The sequence below is a fragment of the Plecotus auritus genome, assembly GCF_963455305.1.
Source record: "Plecotus auritus genome assembly, chromosome: 10".
Lineage (NCBI taxonomy): Eukaryota > Metazoa > Chordata > Mammalia > Chiroptera > Vespertilionidae > Plecotus > Plecotus auritus.
In genome coordinates, this window is record NC_137785.1 from 28272623 (window position 1) to 28294014 (window position 21392).

Below are 21392 nucleotides of genomic sequence, written 5' to 3' on the forward strand. Positions count from 1 at the left end.
CAGGCTGGCTTCCCTCCGGCCCTGGCTTCATCAGGAAAGATGCCCGGAATGACGTCTGGTCTAATTAGCATATTACCCTTTTATTATTATAGATATTATTTGAGGACTTGCTGTATTTTATTGTATGTAAGTTATACTTCAATAAAGAGTTTTTAAAAACTTTATATACACCAGTGGGATAGAAGAGAATGGGATTGGGGGGAAGTTTTAATTTAATTACAGACATGAAGCAATTTAGTTTTGTGCCTTTTTGAGAACTTACAAAAAGAGGAAAAGATAAGAGTTTTTTTTAAAAAAATATATTTTTATTCATTTCAGAGAGGAAGGAAAAGGGAGAGAGAGATAGAAACATCAACGATGAGAGAGAATCATTGATTGGCTGCCTCCTGCACGCTCCCCAAGGAGGATCGAGCCCCAACCTGGGCATGTGCCCTTCACCGGAATCAAACCTGGGACCCTTTAGTCTGCAGGTTGACACTCTATCCACTGAGCCAACTGGCTAGGGCCAGATAAGAGTTGTTTGTTTTTTTTATTAATATATTTTATTAATATTTTACAGAGAGCAAGGGAGAGGGATAGAGAGTTAGAAACATCGATGAGAGAGAAACATCGATCAGCTGCCTCCTGCACACCTCCCACTGGGGACGTGCCCGCAACCAAGGTACGTGCCCTTGACCGGAATCGAACCTGGGACCCCTCAATCCGCAGGCCGACGCTCTATCCACTGAGCCAAACTGGTTTTGGCCAGATAAGAGTTTTTAAAAGAGCAGGGAACATAAGGCTTTTTTTTGGGTCTGTTGGGTTTTTTATTGATTTTATTTTATTTTTATTTTTTTAAAAATATATTTTATTGATTTTTTACAGAGAGGAAGGGAGAGGGATAGAGAGTTAGAAACATCGATGAGAGAGAAACATCGATCAGCTGCCTCCTGCACACTCCCCACCGGGTATGTGCCTGCAACCAAGGTACATGCCCTTGACCAGAATCGAACCTGGGACCCTTGAGTCTGCAGGCCGACGCTATATCCACTGAGCCAAACCGGTTAGGGCGGGTTTTTTATTGATTTTAGAGAGAGAGAAGGAGAGGGAGAGAGAGAGAAAAAAACATCAATCAGTTGCTTCCCCAGCACCCAGACTGGGGATCAAACCCGTAACCTAGGTATGTACCCTGACCAGTAATTGAACCCAAGACTCTTTGGGTACACGGGGATGACGCTCCAACCTATTGACCCACACTGGCCAGGACCAACATAAGGCATTAATCCAATAAATTCAACAGATATTGTCATGTGTTTTAAGCATCTTGTTACAGCTAATGAACCAAGGTGAAGAACAGAGTATAGAAAAATAGGAAAAGAAGGGAGATGGAATAACTCCTTCTAGTTGCAAAGACTCACTGACTAGAGCTGGGGGTTTTGTTACTTCCTATCTTTTGAAACATCAGTTGCCTTCTTTTTTTTTTAATATATGTTTATTGATTTCAGAGAGGAAGGGAGTGGGAAAGAGAGATAGAAACATCAATGATGACAGAGAATCATCCACTGGCTGCCTCCTGCACAACCCCCACTGGGGATTAAGCCCGCAACCCGGGCATGTGCCCTTGACGGGAATCGAACCCGGGACCCCTCAGTCCACAGACCAACGTTCTGTCCACTGAGCCAAACCAGCTAGGGCATCAGTTGCTTTCTTAATCCCTATGTTTTTCATAGCCACCCATCTAAGGGGGAAAAGTTTTTGGAATGTACACATCCGGCACCATGGGAACAGAACAAAAGCTGCACAGTCTAATGTACACATTACCCTGCCGCTGAAAAGCTACACGTGAATGAAAAATATAGTCATTTCAGTATTCTTAGGTTGGAGAAACCAATGGTAAAGCTTTTTAAATAAGGTAGTATAATCTTACAATGCGAAGCATAACACCACTATATCTATTTTGTAAAGTCAAATTAATTTTCTTAGTATGGAACACACATTGAGTTAAGAGCTAGCATATAAGTGCATACTATGTACATCATGCTATTTACAATTACACAAAATAAAATGAAATACTTAGGTATACATTACAAAATGGACAGAATCTGTTATGCTGAAGAAATCAAAGAAGGCCTAAATATATTAGAGATATACCATATTCATGAAGACGCAACATAGTAAAGATGTTATTTCTCTTCAAATTGATCTATAGTTTTAATGCAATTCCTATCAAAATTCTAGCAAGGTTTTTTTGTAGACATAGACAAGCTTATAGTTTATAGGAAAAGACACAAGCCCTAGAATAGCTAAAACAATCCTGGCAAAGAAGAGTAAATTAGGGAGAATTCACTCTACCCAATATTAAGTCTTACTATTCAGCTGCAATAATCAAGACAGTGTGGCACTGTGTGGCTCTCCCACAGATCAGTGGAACAGAATAGAGAGCTCAGGGATAGACCCACACCATACATAGTCCACTGAGGTCCAAAATGCAAGTTGGTGGAGGAAGGATGGCCTTTCAACAAATGGTGCGGGAGCAAGTGGACATCTGCAGGCAAAAAATAAACTGCAACCTAAATCTCACACCCTATACAAAATTTAACTGGATCAGGGACTTAACTGTTAAATGTAATATTATAAAACTTTTAGGAAAAATAAAAGGAGAGAATCTTTGAAATATAGGGCTAAGCACAGTGTTCTTACATTTAACCACAAAAGCATAATCCATAAAAGGAAAAATTGATAAACTGGACTTCTAAATTAGAAACCTGCTCTGTGAAAACCCATGTGAAGAAGCTACAGGCAAACTATAGACCAAAAGAAAATATTTGCAAACTATATATCTAACGAAGAGATAGAATCTAGAATATACTAGTATAAAGAACTCTGAAAGCTCAACAGTAAAAAAAAAACACCACCACACACACACACACACACACACACACACACACACACGCACACACCGGGCCCAGAAGCTCCAGAGTGTCGTCCCGATATGCCTGGTCAGGGCACATACAAGAATCAACCAATAAGCCCTAGCTGGTTTGGCTCAGTGGATAGAGTGTCGGCCTGTGGACTGAAGGGTCCTGGGTTTGATTCCAGTCAAGGGCACATGCCCGAGTTGCAGGCTTGATCCCCATTAGGGGGCGTGCAGGAGACAGCCGATCAATGATTCTCTCATCATTGGTGTTTCTATCTCTCTTTCCCTCTCCCTTCCTCTCTGAAATCAATAAAAATATATTTTAAAAAATCAACCAATGAATACATAAATAGGTGGAACAACAAATTGATGTCTCTCTCTCTCCCCTTTTTCTCTCTCTAGAATCAATAATTTTTTTTTAAAGAAAGAAAAGAGTAACAAAGTGGGTAAAGGACATGAACAGACATTTCACTGAAGAATATATACAGATGGCAAATAAGCACAGGAAAAGAGGTTCAATGTCATCACCTAGTAGGGAAAGCAAACTGCAACCCAATGAGATAGTGTTACACTTACTCGAACGGCTCAACTAACAAATAGTGACAACACCAAGCTGGTGAGGATGCAGAGAAATTGGACCGCTCATAGATTGCTGGTGGGAATGTAAAATGTGCAACCAGCCTGGGAAAGTATGTCAGTTCCTTACAAAACTAACCACAGAATTAACATGTAATTATCACTTGAGTCAGCAATTGCACTCTTGGGCATTTACCTTAGAGAAAGAAAACTATGTTATGTTCTTACAAAAACTTGTACAAAATGTACATAGCAGCTTTATTTGTAATTTCCCATCTAGAAACAAGCAACATGTCCTTCAGCAGGAGAGTGGTTACACCAACTGGCACATACAACCATGAAATACTGCTCAACAATAAAGAAGTAAACTGTTAACTACATGCAACAACTTGGAATCACGCTAGAGAACAAAGCCAATCCTCAAAGGTTATATACTGTATGATTACATATATAACATTTTTGAAGTGGACACCAGATTAGTGGGTGGTGAGGTGGGGTGACAGAGAGAGGTGGGTGTGGTCGTAAAAGGGCAACATGAGTGATTCTTCTCCTGGTGAGTGAACTATTCTGTACCTTGAATGTGGTGGTGGGTACACAAAGCCACATATGTGATAAAACTAGATAGAACTAAACACACACACACACACGAGCACAGGTAAAATGGGATATCTCAGTAAGGTGAATGGACTGTATGTGTCTATGGTTTTGCAAGCTGTTACCATTAGGGGAAGCTTGATTGTACAGGAGACGTGTCTGCCACAGAGGAATGTGGCCACGTGGACGGAGATCCTCAGGCGTGTCTATTTGTAAACTCCTGCCTGTGACTCAGGGGCCCAGAGAGCCACATGTGGATGTCCCTGCTCACTGACCTGTCTGTTCAGGAAGCAGGCAGCCCAAGCCAGATCCTGTACGGGCGCCAGCTTCTCTCCGCCCTGAGCTAACTAACTCCGCCACATCTCAGGGATACCCACTACCAGCCACTCGGAAATTAGCTGGCTGAGAAGCAGACATCGTTCTCAAGGGGACAAAGAAGAATGTTCCCTCCTATCACCACCCTCATCAACAGAAGCAATGCCAAACCTTTTGAGCTGGAGCACATTTTGGGCATTGGCACAAGGGGTGACAAAATTCAAGATCTGCAGCACTGACAGCATCCTCCACGTCCTCCAGGTCCTCCTCTGTCCACTCCAAAAGGTAACGCACCTGAGGTTGTACAGTAAAAGAGAAATAGGAACTTAAAAGTCATCCTTAGCTCTTTTAAAGATACAGCACCTTCAAATCTCTAACTGTTCCCAAGTCAGGGCCACAGTCACTGACAAATGACAGCTGCTGCTCACAGATCCCAGGGGTCACCTGTGCTCAAGCCTTTTCAAACCCTTTCATGGTGCTAGAGAGATTAAGCTACTGTTTCTGCAGCTTGTGTTAGATTCTTTTCTTCTATCTTTGTTTTCTTTCTCTTTATCTTTTAAAAAATATCTTTATTGTCGAGAGTATTGTTTCTATCGGGGACAGATATTCTCTTTCCCTCCCATTGCCCCTCCACCTGGTTCCCGCCCTGCCCCAGGCCTTCTCCACCCTATTGTCTGTGTCCATAGGTAATGCATATCTATATAACAAAAGCCTAAGTGACCATTACGGTGGAACGACCAGGATGACTGGTCACTATGATGTGCACTGACCACCAGGGGGCAGACACTCAACACAGGAGCTGCCCCCTGGTGGTCAGTGCGCTCTCACCGGGGAAGTGCCGCTCAGCCAGAAGCTGGGCTCACAGCTGGCGAGAGCAGCAGTGGTGGCAGGAGCCTCTCCTGCCTCCACAGAAGTACTAAGGAGCAGCAAGCCGAGTGGTAAGGAGCCAGCAGGCAGGCGGTAAGGAGCAACAGGTCCCGGACTGCAAGAGGGATGTCCGCCTGCTGGCTTAGGCCCGATCCCCAGGGGCTCCTGGGGTGTGAAAGGGCACCAGCCAGGCTGAGGGACCAACCCCAATGCACAAATTTCATACACCAGGCCTCTAGGCTATATATATAAAAGCCTAAGCGACTGTTATGACTGGATGGTAGCTATGATGCGCAATCACCAGTGGGCAGATGCTCAACAAATGAACTGCCCCCTGGTGGTCAGTGTGCTCCCACAGCCAACCTCCCGTGGCTGGCCAACCTCCTGCAGTCCCTCCCCCTGGCCAGCCGGCCCAGAATGGTCCCGATCAGGACTGGGCAAGATGGCCCCAATTGCCAGCCAGGCCAAGGGACCCCATCTGTGCATGAATTCATGCACTGGGCCTCTAGTATGTATATAAGATCTTTATTTAATCTCTTCCTGCCTCCCCATTCCCTTCCCTCTGAGAATCGTCAGTCCATTTCCATGCCTCTAATTCTATTTTATTCACCAGTTTATTCTATTCATTAGATTTCTTATTCATTTATTTTGATTTTTAGATTCAATTGTTGATATGTATTTATTGGCATTTTATTGTTCATATTTTTTATCTTTTTCTTCTTCCTCTTCTTAAAGAATACCCTTCAACATTTCATGTAATACTAGCTTGGTGGTGATGAACTACTTTAGCTTTTCCTTGTCTGTGAAGCTCTTTATCTGACCTTCAATTCTAAATGATATGTTTGCAGGGTAAAGTAATCTTGGTTATAGGTCCTTGCTATTTGAATACTTCTTACCACTCCCTTCAGGCCTGCATAGTTTCTGTTGAGAAATAAGCTGATAGTCATATGGGTGCCCCCTTGTAGGTAACTGCTTTTCAGAGTATCTGTCTTTAACCCTTGGCATTTTAATTATGTGTTTTGGTGTGGTCCTTTTTGGGTTCCTCTTGTTTGGGACTCTTTGTGCTTCCTGGACTTGTAAGTCTATTTCTTTCACGAGGTAGGGAAGTTTTCTGTCATTATTTCTTCAAATAGGTTTCAATATCTTGCTCTCTCTCTTTGCCTTCTGGCACCCTGATAATGTGAATGTTGGTACGCTTGAAGTTGTCCCAGAGGCTCCTTAAACTATCTTCATATTTTTGGATTCCTTTTTCTTTCTGTTCTTCTGATTGGGTGTTTTTTTGCTTCCTCACATTCCAAATTGTTGATTTGATTCTCGGAATCCTCTATTTTCCTGTTGAATCCCTGTAAATTATTCTTTATTTCAGTTAGTGTATGCTTAATTTCTGACTGGTTCTTTTTCATGTCTTTGGGATACTCACTAAGATCCTTGAAAGTCTAAGTCTCTTGAAGGTATCATAAAGATATTTTGAACTCGTATCCAGTAGTTCACTCTCTCCCATTTCTTTCATTTGTGACATGTTTCTTTGTCACCATATTTTGTCTGCTTCCCTGTGTTTGTTTCTATGTATTAAGTAGAGCTACTATGTTTCCTGGAATTGGTAGAGTAGCCTTATGTAGTAGGTGCCCTATAGGGCCCAGTGGCTAAGCCTCCCCAGTCACCCGAGCTGGGCACTACAGGTGCTTCCCTTTTTAAATATATATTTTATTGATTTTTTTACAGAGAGGAAGGGAGAGGGATAGAGTTAGAAACATCGATGAGAGAGAAACATCGATCAACTGCCTCCTGCACACCTCCTACTGGGGATGTGCCCGCAACCAAGGTACATGCCCTTGACCGGAATCGAACCTGGGACCCTTCAGTCCGCAGGCTGACGCTCTATCCACTGAGCCAAACCGGTTTCGGCAGTGCTTCCCTTTAAAAAAATATATATTTTATTGATTTTTTTTTACAGAGAGGAAGGGAGAGGGATAGAGAGTTAGAAACATCGACGAGAGAGAAACATCTATCAGCTGCCTCCTACACCCCTCCCCCCAATGGGGATGTGCCCATAACCAAGGTACATGCCCTTGACCAGAATCGAACCTGGGACCCTTCACTCCGCAGGCCGACGCTCTATCCACTGAGCCAAACCGGCTAGGGCTAGGTGCTCCCCTTTGTGGGCTGTTTGCACAGTCTTATTATAATTGAGCCTTGATTGCTGTTGGTGACACTGGGAGGAATAGACCTCTAGGCGAATTAGCTGTGAGGACCAGCTGCAACTATGGTGGGAGAGCTGCTGTGCAGGAAACACCCCTATGAAGCAGGACTTGCTTCAGTAGGGCTATGGAGCTCACTGAGTCTGCCCCCTGAGTGTGTTGCTTGTGGATGTGTAGAGTGCAATGTGGTATGGTTTGAAGTTGTCCATTGGATAAACTGGCCTTTGGGTCTCTTGGGAGGTGCAAAGTCAGCCACTACCTGGGTCCACCTGGCAGGAGCTACAGAGAGATCTGCAGATTCTTCCTATTTGTATTGGGTTTGGAAGTGCCCAGGTGAGGCCCAGCTGTGAAGCAAGGCAGGCTGGTGCTGCTGCCAGGTGTCAGGCCTTTTATTGATAAGTTTGGGGTATGCTGATGCCAGCTGCTGCTTGTTTAAGAGATTTTAGCAAAGTCTGAAGCCTGAGCCAGGACAGGCCATTCATATGGAAAAGCTGCTGCAGACAGCTTGGGTGGGGCTGCAAATTGGATGGGATGGGGTCTCAGGAAATCACCAGGGTGGGGCAAACAGTGTGCTCCAGGCTGATGAGGACTCAGATATGGTTGTCAGTCAGCCCTGGGACAGGGAGGTCCCAGAACAGAAACAATGACTGCTGTGAGCACCTCTGTCTGATAGAAAGCTGCCCCTGAGTTCCTGCCCTTCTGCCAGACAATCCGGTTCCTCTCCATGTGTCTGGGTCTCCCAACACCACACCTCAGAGGAAGTAAGTCTGAGTAAGTTCATGCCGGGCATTTAAGATGGACGCCTGGGCCTCCCTGGCAGCCTCTGTGTCCCTCAGCCACAATCCCTGCTGGTTTTTACAGCCCCAAGTTACAGGGACTTCTCTTCCCACCTCTTGAACCCTGGGTGGGAGGTCTGGTGTGGGGCTAGGACCCCTTGCTCCTCACGGGCGGCCTCCATAGGGATAATTTCCTTCTGGATTAAGGAAAAATGACACACGTCCCCAGTTGGTTTGGCTCAGTGGATAGAGCATTGGCCTGTGGACTGAAAGGTCCTGGGTTCGATTCCAGTCAAGGGCCTGTACCTCAGTTGCAGGCTTCTCCCCAGCCCAGGCCCTGGTCAGGGCTTGTGCAGGAGGCAACCAATCGATGTGTTTCTCTCACATCGATATTCCTGTCTTTCTCTTTCTCTTCACTCTCTCTAAAAATCAATGCAAAAACATCCTTGGATGAGGATTAAACAAATAAAACAAAACCACACAAAACCAGCACACATGGGTGTTGGACCAGCCTGTTCTGTGCCTCCATCCGTCCTACCAGTCTCAATGTGCTTTCTTGATTACTTCTTTAGTTGTAGGACTTCCATTCAGCCAGCTATCAGGTGGTTCTGAATGATGGTTATTCTATATTTTACTTGTAATTTTGATGTGGTTGTGGGAGGCAGCAAGTACTGGTCTTTACCTACACCGCCATCTTGGTTCTCTTTTCTTCTACCTTCTAAAAAGCAGAGTGGTGCTGCTTGAAAATCCTGGCCCTGGAGCATTTAATAAGCACGTCCTCTTTGATCTAACTGTACACTTTCCAACTAGCCCTTCCCTTTTCACCTGGGAGAAAACTCACTCAAGAGGTCAATAACTTGTTCAGGGCCACACAACTATTAAGTTGTGGTTGGAACTCCATACCAATGTCCTTTCCACTAGAATGCACTAGCTCACAGGTGAGAACACTGAAAAGACCCCCAAATAGGTCAAATTTATGTTCCAGTAAAGAAAAGCTCCTAAGATATTAAATTTGAGAAAACATTCTAAATACATATCTAAGCCTGGTTCTCAGCACTGAGGAAGTCAGCATATGCCTGCAAGACTGACAAAAGGTTTCAGGAACCCCTCTTTGACCCCAAGCTTCTCTCTTCGAGGTCCCTTCCATCCAAGACGACAGACACTTGGTCAGGGTGGAAACACCAAAGGCCTTGACTGAGGGGCCTCACCGACCAGGTTAGCCGAGACTGAGGGCAGCTTCTCTTGATGAGAAGAAGGGAACAAGAATGGGGGCAGGGAGCTGAGGTGGTCCCGGGCAGGGGGTTGGAAGCTATCGCATGAGTAGATTCATTTGGATGGGGACTCCAGGGCATTGGACAGTTGGTCTCAGTCCTCTCACCCACCCACAAAAGGAAGGAGTTTGTTAAGCACCTGACTCCTTCTTTGAAGACAAAACAAATCCCTTTCAGGAAGCCAAAGGCAAGCCAGGCAAACTGCCTGTGGGAATCTCTTGAAGGCTGTCTCCACTCTCAAGTGATCTCATCATAGATGTTCCCCATCACCTGACACTGTGGGTTAGGACAGACACCCTCCCTTCCTGCAGGACATCCTCAACAGGTTCTGACCCAGATCAGTCAGCACCATCTTGTTTGGCACCTGCTTGACTCCTTGGGGCCCCAAGCCTCGGACTTCAGCCTCCTGGCCCAGGTGTCCACAACTTCTCCAGGGCCACCCTAACACCCCTGGGCTCTGCCCTCGCTTCCACCACCCCCTCCTCACCCACTACCTGGTCTGCTCACCTTGTTCCTAGCTAGTGGGTCAGGCTTTGAGCCCATACTTTGAGACCTGGGTGTGGGCTAGTCTCTTGCCAACGTCTTACCACCCTCCCAGAATATGAATGTCTAAGAGGCAGGGACATGATCACTATGCAGCTTTATGTCCACTCGCCTCATTATTTGTGGTGGAAAGGTCACATTGCCATTACCAAATATTTATGAAGTGCACCACCTTCTATGTGAAAGTGAACAACAAAGCCACACAGCTCCTAACTGAGAGCAAGCTTTGTAAAACGTACTTCTACAAACTCACCATTTCTAAATCTCCATCAGCAACTGCTCTTAAAAGTTTTTCTACCTTGATAATAAAAAAAAAGAATGTTAGAAAAATAAGTTTAATAAAATAATAATAAAAATAAGAAGCCCTGGCCAGGTTGGTTAGAGCATCATCCTAATACGCCACGGTTGCGGGTTTAAGCCCTGGTCAGGGCACATACAAGAATCTACCCATGAATGCATAAATAAGTGGAACAACAAATCGATGTCTCTCTCTCTCTCCTTTCCTCTCTCTCAATAAATGAGAAAAAATATTAAAAGAAACCACCTTTCTGAAAGCCTAGTAGCTTTCATTTGTTTCTTAATTTGGAGTCTTGATTCAGTAGCTTTCAAACATATCCCTAAAACTGCTCAGACAGACATCCTAGGAGGTGCTGGTGTGCTCTGAACCCATCACCATGCAAGGTCCATAAAATGACACTGCTATCATGTGGCAAAGTGAGATGATGGCCACCTTGAAGCACAAGCACTCCCTAGGCCAGCCACCTTTAGAACTACATATATTAAGCTCTCATTATCTGCTAGCTGAGAGTACATACGGGGGACATCCCTCCCAAGGATGATCCTAGGTCTCTGTTAGACCCTGGAGAGTGCCTGTTGGTTTTCTTTGCTGTGTTTTTGCATTGGCCAAGCTTGCTGGGTTATCCACGAGCAGGTCAGGGCTTGAGGGTAACATGGGAGGAGGGGTCTTACGTAGAGTCAGTGAGGGTCCCCACCCACAGGGGAATGAGCAGAAGAGTTGTGGCGTGGCACATCCATGCAATGGTCTACTCTGTGGGCTGACACTGAACAAAATCTAAGATTAAATGCAAAAAACAAATCCCAGGCTATAAATCAGCTTTTACTAAACACAATGTGTGAGTGTATATAAATGTATATATAAACTTTGTAAGGAGTTAGGAAGGACCCACATCGACTAACAGAGGTCTTATGGAGTGGGAGGTAAGGGCAGAGAAAATTTGCTTTGTAAAATGATCTTACATCAGTGGACCTATAGGTGACTTTACTTATACTTTTCTTAGGCTATTCTCTCTCTCTCACACACACATTGTCCACAAAGCAAAGAGCGGCTGAGGGAGCAGACCATGAAGGGCAAGCAGGGTGAGAACATTTGGGCTCCTCTCCAGGCACCGACGTTGGCCACAGCAGGCGAGGCTGTCCTGGTTATGGTGGTCAGGCCAACTAGGTGGCCCTCGTCAGGCCCTCTTTTTTTTTTTTTTTTTTTAAATATATTTTTATTGATTTCAGAGAGGAAGGGAGAAGGAGAGAGAGATAGAAACATCAATGATGAGAGAGAGAATTATTGATCAGCTGCCTCCTGCATGTCCCCTCTTGGGGACTGAGCCCGCAACCTGGGCATGTGTCCGTGACTGGAATCAAACCCGGGACCCTTCACTCTGCAGGCTGATGCTCTATCCACTGAGCCAAACCAGTGAGGGCAGGCCCTGACTCTTTAACCAGAGCCATATGCAGGGCCTCGCAGCCCTTCCTCCCACCTGGGGCCTCACCTCTCTGTAGTCCTTCTTGGGCTCCCTTTGTCTGGAGCTGGCGGACACAGAGGAGGAGCTGGAGGCGGAGGACCTCTGGCTGATGGAATCCATGAAGTGTTGAGGGGGTGGCACAGGGACCTGCAGCAAGGAGCACGACAAGAGAAGAGACAGGTGAGGGCCAGAGAGGATGCTCTGGTCATAAATAGGGCCAAGGACTACCGCACTGTTCACTTACCGCTGAAGACTGTTGTCTCCTTTCAAAGGACATGTGACGGGCTTCCATTATAGACAGAATCTAGGAGGACAAAGGGGATAAGCAAAGTACTGAATGAGATGGGTCACCAAAGCATCACCCATGATACCCCACTGACTGCCCACCTCCTCGGAAGGGCAGACAGCTCAGTCACACTCTGGGAGAGACAGGGAAAACACGGCCTGGGTGGAACTCTCTCAGAACCAGAGTAAGTCTGGGCTTCCTCTTGCCACACCACACTCCTGCTGCCTGGCAGAGGAGCTGGTGCTTCCCATGAACGGGCCCAGAGGACAAGAGAAGCCCAGCCACAGAAGGGGTCTCACAGGCTGCCCTGTCTAGCCCCCGGGCTGTTTGTCCACAGGAATGAAGTGTGGCCTTTCACTGGCACCACGAGCAGCTCAGAGTAGACCCAAGCAGGCAGCTGTCTCCTTCCCTCTGAGACCTCCCTTGGGAAGGGGCCTTTGGAAGAAGAAGAAACCCTCAGCTCCTCTGGGCATCTCAGGCCACAGGCAGCACCACCCAGTCCGTCAGCTGTGGCTGCTACAGAGCAGAGACCCTGTGAGTGCACAGGAAGTATGGCCCAGGGGTCAGGAGCAGGGATTTCACCTTCAAAGACTGTGCTACTGTAGATCTTATGTTAAGTGTTCTTGTCACACACAAACATAATAATGAAGACAAGAGGAAACTTTTGAAGGTGATGGATATGTTTAAAGCACAGATTGTGATGATGGTCTCACAGGCATGTACGTATCTCCAAATGCATCAAGTTGTGTACCAGCGTACCTCATTTTATTGTGCTTTGCTATATTGCACTTCACAGATGTTGCGTGTTTTACAAATTGAAGGCAAGACTCTCCCAAAAGCAAAAATTTATGACTCACTTTCTTGCAGTGGTCTGGGACCAAACCTGCTATCTCCTAGGTGTGCCTGTACATGAAATATGTACAGCTCTTTGTATGTCAATCATACCTCAATGAAGTAGTTTAAAAACTGTGCTACTCCTAGAAGATGACATAAACTGAAAGGCTTCCCTAGAAGAGAGTCAGAAACTAAAAGGAAGCTGAAAACATCAAGAAGCAAAAAGCAAGGCCTGTGCAGAGGGAGACGACAGGAGGCTTGTATTAAAATGGAATCGTTTGCCCTAGCTGGTTTGGCTGAGTGGATAGAGCGTCAGCCTGCAGACCAAAGGGTCGCAGATTCGATTCAGATCAAGGGCACATGCCTCAGTTTCAGGCTCCTCCCTGGCCCAGGCCCTGGACAGGGCTTGTGCAGGAGGGAACCAATAGATGTGTTTCTCTCACTTCGATGTTTCTCTCTGTCTTTTCCTCTCTCTTCCACTCTCTCTAAAAATCAATGGAAAAATATCGTCGGGTGAGGATTAACAACAACAAAAAAGAATCGTTTGCCCTGACTAGTACTGCTCTATGGTTAAAGCATTGTCTCATGCACTGAAGGGTAGGTAGCAGATTTAATTCCCAGTCAGGGCATATACCCAGGTTGCAGGTTCGATCCCCGGTTGGGGTGCGTATGGGAGACAACCAATTGATGTTTCTCTCTTACCTTCCTCTCTCTCTCTCTCTCCTCTCTCTCTCTCTCTCTCTCTCTCATCAATGAAAAATATCCTCAGGTGAGGATTAAAAAAAATAAAATACATAAAATGGAATCATTTCTGTGAGCCACAAATCAGTGATGTTCTAGACAAGGGGTGGGCAAACTTTTTGACTCGAGGGCCACAATGGGTTCTTAAACTGGACTGGAGGGCCGGAACAAAAGCATGGATGGAGTGTTTGTGTGAACTAATATAAATTCAAAGTAAAGGAGCGGAGGGGAGAGCAAGAGAACCCTCCGCTCTTTCGGCTCCGCGGGCCGGATAGAACAGCCGAACGGGCCGGATCCGGCCTGCGGGCCGTAGTTTGCCCACAGCTGTTCTAGACACATCAACCTGATGACCTGGGACCTTCCACTGCACATGGCTCGGCTTCCTCTGGCCAGCTGGCCGACCACACTTCACTGAAGGCATGCCTCCAACCTGCCGGGAGATGAGGTACAAAGAAATGGTTTCTCTAAGCCCCCCACTCCTCACTCCCCACTCAATCATGAAGTGAGCACTTTTACATGTCAAAAACTGAATGCTAGCCCTGACCGGTTTGGCTCAGTGGAGAGAGCGTGGGCCTGCAAACTGAGAGGTCCCAGGTTCGATTCCGGTCAAGGGCATGTACCTTGGTTGCGGGCACATCTCCAATAGGAGGTGTGCAGGAGGCAGCTGGTCGATGTTTCTCTCTCATCGATGTTTCTAACTCTCTATCCCTCTCCCTTCCTCTCTGTAAGAAATCAATAAAATATATTAAAAACAAAAACAAAAAAACACACACAAAAAACTGAATGCTCCCAGACACTACTCCCAGGAAAGGATGAGTAGTTCATTAACAAATCACTTTCGAAAGAAGTAATACCCAATGATGCTCAAAATTGGTCAAATCAGGATAAAGTTTTTAGGAGCTGAAGATGAAGTAACATCCTTTACTGCTTCCATGTCCCACTCCCTTTCTCCGCTTCTGCCGGTCAGAGTTACTCTCCCATTTTACCCACTCCATTTGCTCATAAGGCAATAGCACTCAGAGGCTGGGGCAAACTCTGCTGGGAGTAGCTCTTAGAACAACACAAAGAACAACTCATCCTAATATATAAAAACCCAGGGTCCATAATGACCAACTGAAGGCTCGACCGAATACCGGAAGTCAGTCCTGCACTCAGTGCTGGGTTGCCATGGTGACCCAGCACTGACTGCCACTGGTGCAGGTGCGGTGACCCAACACTGACTGATGAGGGGGCTGCGGATCAGGCCTGGAGAGAGGCAGGGTCTGATCCGCAGCCTCCATGACAGCTTTTGATCAGCTGTTGCCTCTCTTTCTCTCTGGGTTTCGCCAGCAGCCGCGCCTCTTTTTCTCCCCCGGCCTCTGCGGGGGCTGCTGATCAGCCCTGCCTCTCTGATCAGGCCCGGAGATAGGCCCAGAGATGCTGACTGGCATAGAAACTGACCAATCAGAACCAAATCTGGGTGAACGGTGAGGAGCCAATGGCTGCCTAGGAGGTGGAGCTTTTGACGCTGACTGGCATAGAAACTGAACAATCAGAACCAAATTGGCTGGCAGGGGAGGGCAGTTGGGGGCAAGATCAGGCCTGCCGGGGAGGGCAGTTAGGAGTGAGATCAGGCCAGCAGGGGAGAGCCGTTGGGGGTGAGATCAGGCCAGCAAGGAAGGGCAGTTGGGGGCGAGATCAGGCCGACAGGGGAGAGCTGTTGGGGGTGAGATCAGGCCAGCAGGGAAGGGCAGTTGGGGGCAACCAGGTCAGCAGGGGAGGGCAGTTGGGGGTGATCAGGCAGGCAGGCAGGTGAGCGGTTAGGAGCCAGTGGTCCCAGATTGCAGTAGGACATTCCCCAAGGGGTCCCTGATTGGAGAGGGTGCAGGCTGGGCTGAGGGAACCCCCCCTTCCGTGCACGAATTTCATGCACCAGGCCACTAATAATAATATATATAAGTAAAAACCCATTAACCACCAGGTCCCAAATGCAGCAGAGAGGGTACAGGCCAAGTCCTGCCCTCAGGCACTAATGCAATTGTCCAGCATAGCCAAGATCTAATCTGTAGACACTGATTTTGTTTTTAAAGTCATAGCCCTTTTCCGAAAAAACAACAACAACAACAACAACAACAAAACAATCTACCTTTGAGTTTAATGCACACTTGAGGGGCGTTTCTTTCATTCTGTTCTGGATCTCTGTGGATGCTCCATTTTGTAGCAACGTCTCTATGATGCCCTGGTAACCCCAGCGTGCAGCTATGTGTAGGGGAGTATCTCCTTTCTCATTACCAATATCTAGTTTGCATGCTTGCACATCATAGTAGACCAAAGCCTTCACACACTGCAAAGAAATTGGGAGATGCCACCATTATCTCACATGCTAAGTCCCAGGCAACATCTGTGTACTCCACAGCCTAGACCCATGTCCCAGCTCAATCAAGGCTCCACTAACCAAGCAAATGCACAGTAGCAGAGAGGGAACCCAAGGGCTCCAGATTACCTGACAGGACACCTCACTTTCTCAAAGAACTCAAGGGTCCGTCAGTTAGACATGGCTGAGTAAATTGTGATGTATCCATGTGCAGAAAGGAATGACCACAGCAGGCCCGAGACCACAGTCCCTTGAAAGGCCTGACTGCAAGGTTGGCCCTTGCCTTGCAGTATTCCTTGGGAGCTTGGACTTAGGGTGTGTCTAAGTCCCCTACCTGATAAGAGGGGCTCACTGTGCCCAACCTGTTGTACAACAATGTGGTTGATATGAACACCTGCTTTCGTTCTGGGAGCCTGACATTTTGGTACATGCCAGGCAGAGGGTGTTTACATGACCAGCCTCCAATAAAATGTGGCCTGAGTGGCCCAATGAGCTGCCCTGGTAGATAATATTTCACAGGTATTGTCACAACTCACTGAATCAATGGGTGGTCTTAAGAACACTGATGCAACACACATAATTGATTACTGTAGCGATGAAAGACAGGCCAGATCTACATTTACTGACCTAGAGAATTTCCATAATGTATCATTAAGTTAGGAAAGCAAGTTGCATGAAAATGTGTAGGGTACGATCTCGTTTTTACACATCACCCACCTAACCCAGCTTCAACACTATCTATAATAATAAAAGCATAATATGCTAATAAGACCAGATGGCCTTCTGGACGACCTTCTGGATGAAGCCGGGGCTGCGAGGGAAGCCTGGGTCCCGGGGGCCTTCTGGTGGCCGGAGGGAAGCCTGGATCCCGGGTGCCAGAGGGAAGCCAGTGCCAGCAGCCGGGGGGAAGGAAGGCCTACTCTTGCACGAATTTTGTGCATCAGGCCTCTAGTATATGTATAAAACTACTTGTATGTTACTATGAAGAGAAGGGGGAGAGAGAATAGTTAGGAAAAAATAAAACACACTGTTAAATATTAAGTGAAAATGGAAATTATGAAATTCCTTGATATTACTATAAAAAAGTAAAAGATAGAAATTGAATATGAACAAAGGTAAGAGTCAGATGGTAGCAGGGATGAATGGAAATAACTTAATTTTATGACAGATAATGAGCAATTAAGTTTCAGGTTTGTTATTTCAACATAGCATCTATAATAAACTTAAAATTTTTTAATTAAAAAAATTACACACCAAATTGTCCAATAATTATCCACACAAAACACACTACACTAAACTAAGTAAAATTTCACATTTCTTCACGAGAGAGAAAGGGTGAACGCAGCCAGGGACAGCAAGCACCACTTACGTCTTCGTGGCCGTGAGCGCAGGCCAGGTGGAGAGCGGTGTTGCCGTTATTGTCTTGCACATCAGCACTGGCCTTGTAGTGCAACAGCAGCAGCTTGCAAAGGGGAGGAGAAAGCAGGCGATAAGGGGGAGGTCACTTGTTTCTATTTTCAATCTTATTTACCCATTCTACAAATAAATGATATCACTCTCATCCTTCCTTAGAGATAAAAATGTTTTGAGATTAAAAAAAAAAGTACAGCCCCCCCCCCCCCCCCCGCCCGACCCCCAGATTATCAGGACATTTTAGGAAAGCAAGTCCTAAAATTTTTGTCCTGATAATCTAGACCTCACAGTTTTGTCCGGGGCTGGAGGAGCCACAGATTCGCAGCCCTGCTGTGCAGCTGCAGCACAGCCAGTGGGACAGAGGAGCGCAGCCAGCACAACTGGAGTCAGTCAGAACCCAGCTCATCTGAGCATGTGCACTGGTGGCGCCGTCACCCCTGCTCACCGTCACGCTCTGATAGCCTTTCTGACATGCAAGATGAAGTGGAGTTGACCCGTGATAATCCATGGCATTCACCACAGCGCCTTTGGAAACCAGGAGGTCAATGAGGGATGCCTGCCCTACAGAACAGAAGGACTTCACAATGGAGAAAGACAAGAGGCTTTCAAACCCTAAGTATGAAGCCACAACATTACTTTACCCTCTTGTTCCCTGGCATGAGCCAGGCCGGAAGGAACTTTTCTGCTTGAGAGGAACCAGAGCTAACATCAAGTCAGACTCTGCAGATTCTGGGCACTTCGGGGTGCCTCTTAACGGGGACTTAGCTCCAATCTACTTCTTAGCAAGAGAAGGTACTGGAAAAGAGCCTTGACACCCACAGAAGATTCCATGGTTCATCAATTCCTTAGATGAATACTGTGCAACCATTAAAAAATATGACAAGGAGCCCTGACCGGTTTGGCTCAGTGGATAGAGTATTGGCCTGTGGACTCAGGGGTCCTGGGTTCGATTCTGGTCAAGGGCGTGTGCCTTGGTTGCGGGCACATACCCAGTAGGGGATGTGCAGGAGGCAGCTGTTTGATGTTTCTCTCTCATTGATGTTTCTGGGTCTCTCTCCCTCTCCCTTCCTCTCTGTGGAAAATCAATAAAAAATATATATTTTTAAAAATAATAAAATAAAAAATATGACAAGGAGAAATGTTCTTACCTATCACTGAGTGAAAAAAGCACAGTATAGAACAGTATGACCCCCACAAGATCATATGCTTTATATTCATATACACACAAGCACAGGGAAATTCCAGATACTCATAAATCAAAATTATATCTGGGAGACAGAAGGATGGCAGGTGATACTGGAGAGGTTTGTGTTTTCTACTTTGTGCACTTTGAAAGTTATTTTTTAAAAGCAGGATATAAGAACCCCAATTCTAAGATCATTCTCATAGCTCGGACTCAAGCCTTCCCTCCCTGGACCACCAGCCCAGGACAGTGAGAAAACGGATAAGCCCAGGAGCAGCACAGGAAAGCCTGAGGAATATCTGCTATTCTCTTCCAGCGAAGCCACCGGCGTGGCCCATGATGCAGCCCTTTCCACACCCCAACTCCACTGCACCTGTCGGCCAGGCCTCAGGCCTCTGCTAGGCCATCCTTGGCTCCATCCCTTTTCCTTGACAACCCTCAGAGGCCCACCCAAGACCACTTACCACAGAGGGCAGCCACATGGAGTGGTGTATGACCCCTGTCATCTCTGGAGAATGGAGTGACAACTGAAGGATCATTCAGCCTCCTAAAACAGAGAAAAGATACAGAGAAAGACACCCGAGGAACGGCCGGGCAAAGCCTCCTCCTGCCAAGGCTGGCCATGCCAGGGTCTTGGGACTGGAAGACAGAACTCAGGGTGTGATCCAAACTGGGCCTCTCTTATAGTGTCCTGGAAAGAATCTAGTCCCTGCTCACAGGGTGAGGAACTGAGGCATCTAGTGTCCCTCCTGGCCACCCCACTCCTCTAGGCCTTGACACCCAGCAAAACAGCCTGATGAGGTTAAGGGGAGACCAAAAAGGGTTGCTGGAGGAAGTTGGCATTCCTCCCATCCTAAACACATTTGCCAAGGCTGGGCAGGCCCTATATCTGCCTACCCTGTATCCAGCCCAGCAGCGTGCCAAGTACTTTCAGGACCTTTATTCCATCTAATGCTCCAAAGAGGCAGAGATTAGTGTCCCCACTTTATGGCACAGGAAGCTGAGTGCATCCAGGATAAGTGCCTCATTCAAAATCACATGGCAAGGAAGTAGAAAAGTTCCATCAAAGCCCTGAGTATCCTGCTTTTTGGCACACGGAGCCTCCATGAGGACTCTCTTACCCAGAGACAAGTTTCTCACAGTCATCACAGAAGCACAGGGGGTGGCACATCTTTTGGATGGCATCTTTATCTTGGTCTTCTTGGCTCAGAAGTCTTTCCACTTCTTTTTGGTTACCTGAAGCAATGTGCTGAGAAGTGATATCAAAGATACTATCAATATTGAGAAATTTGCTTTTTAAGGTGTGAATTTTTTGAGTGTTGCAAAAACACTAATATATGGATGGATGAATTGATTTGCTCTCTGGGATTTATTTCAAAATCATCCGGGTGGGTGACAGGGAAAGGGGGCGAGGGTAGAGATGAACTAAGTTTGGGAGATGGCTATATGGAACCTGTTCAGGACACTAATCTTTTATTTTTGTAGTTTGTAAATGTAAGAAATTTTCATAATTAAAAAAAATAACAACATGACAAAATTCCCAAAGCAACAGGAGTAGAGAAGCAATACATTCAGAATTCAGAATCTTACAGAACAAGCCTCGGTCCTGTCCTCTTATAGCTGATAGACCTTGGCTTGGGGGGTGAGGGAGGAAACAGCTGCAATCAGCAGGAAACCCCATCAACAACCAAGCCTGCAGGGCTCACCCCTGTGATTCCTGGATGTGTTCCCCCAGGGAGTGAGATGTTCTGAGGAGCAAACTGTCCCAGGAGGCGCTCTGGGCCTCATGGAACCCACTCTGGCTCCGGGTGACCTCTTGGGGAGATCTGCCCTCTCCTAGTCCTCGCTTACTGCCCAGTGGGCACCTCGACAGCCTCCCAGCAGTTGAACAGATCTGAGCGGGGAGCTGGGTGCACGTGCTGCTACGTGATCAAACCACCACCAGGCAGTGCGCTCCCAGCCCAGGGCACACACACACAGACACTTGAGATGTGGGGCTCCTGGAACTGAGAAGAGGCATCAACTCTGTGGGGCCTCCAGTGAGGTACCACTGAACTGGCCTATGGACAAACTGTGTTTTGTCGAGTGGAGAAAGGAGGACAGTTGGGGCAGAGGGTTCCACAGTGGAGGCCCAGGGCCCTCGGTGAACCATCCAGCGCAGCTATCACATAGCACACACTGTGTAGATGAGCATTCGTGCTGATTTCACCTGGAAAACCTTAGCATCCCTACCACCCTGAGCACAAGGCGAACTTCAGTGTTTAACTCTATCGACCACCATGTGGATTCTGTAGAGATGCTGAAAGATGGAGTGCTCCTCACAAAGAAAGACTTCTGGTGTCTTACCTTAAACAGGCAGTCAATGGGAGTTGAAGTCATCTGAGACAGTAAGCTCATTCTCTGTTTAAGGAACAGTCTGTCACCAAATCCCTCAGACTCCTGCAGGAAAACCCAAAAGTCTGTTTTATCCCTCGCTCCTCTCTCCCCCTTTCTCTCTCATCAGGATGGGAGAAGAACTTCCTATCTGTCTCTCCAGGAAGTGGTAGCTCTGATGACAGTTTTCCAGGGGGGCTCTGGGAGAGTGGCGGCACACTGGCTGCGCGTGTGTAGAATGTGTCATCTCTAAGTGTGGAATGTTGCATGCACACACCATCCTTCTACAGATGGAACCTGGACTGTGCTGGCCTCCTTCTCTCAAGCTTCTGTCCTAGCCTGTACAGCCCTATCCCCTGCCATTTTATCTGCAGCCCACAGGCAGGAAAACCATCGGACAGATGGTCTATATTTCT

General features: G+C 46.8%; 1 protein-coding gene across 1 annotated transcript in view; it reads right to left on the reverse strand.

Moving 5' to 3' along the window:
- The window catches only part of ANKRD27 (ankyrin repeat domain 27), a 71752-nt gene that overhangs the window by 14966 nt on the left and 35394 nt on the right, over positions 1–21392 (reverse strand). Inside the window, 10 exon segments of the mRNA XM_080645911.1 lie at positions 4553–4675; positions 10290–10334; positions 11821–11940; positions 12038–12097; positions 15780–15977; positions 17377–17469; positions 17866–17981; positions 19068–19150; positions 19725–19852; positions 20950–21042. Coding sequence (XP_080502037.1) covers positions 4553–4675; positions 10290–10334; positions 11821–11940; positions 12038–12097; positions 15780–15977; positions 17377–17469; positions 17866–17981; positions 19068–19150; positions 19725–19852; positions 20950–21042 — 1059 coding nt within the window.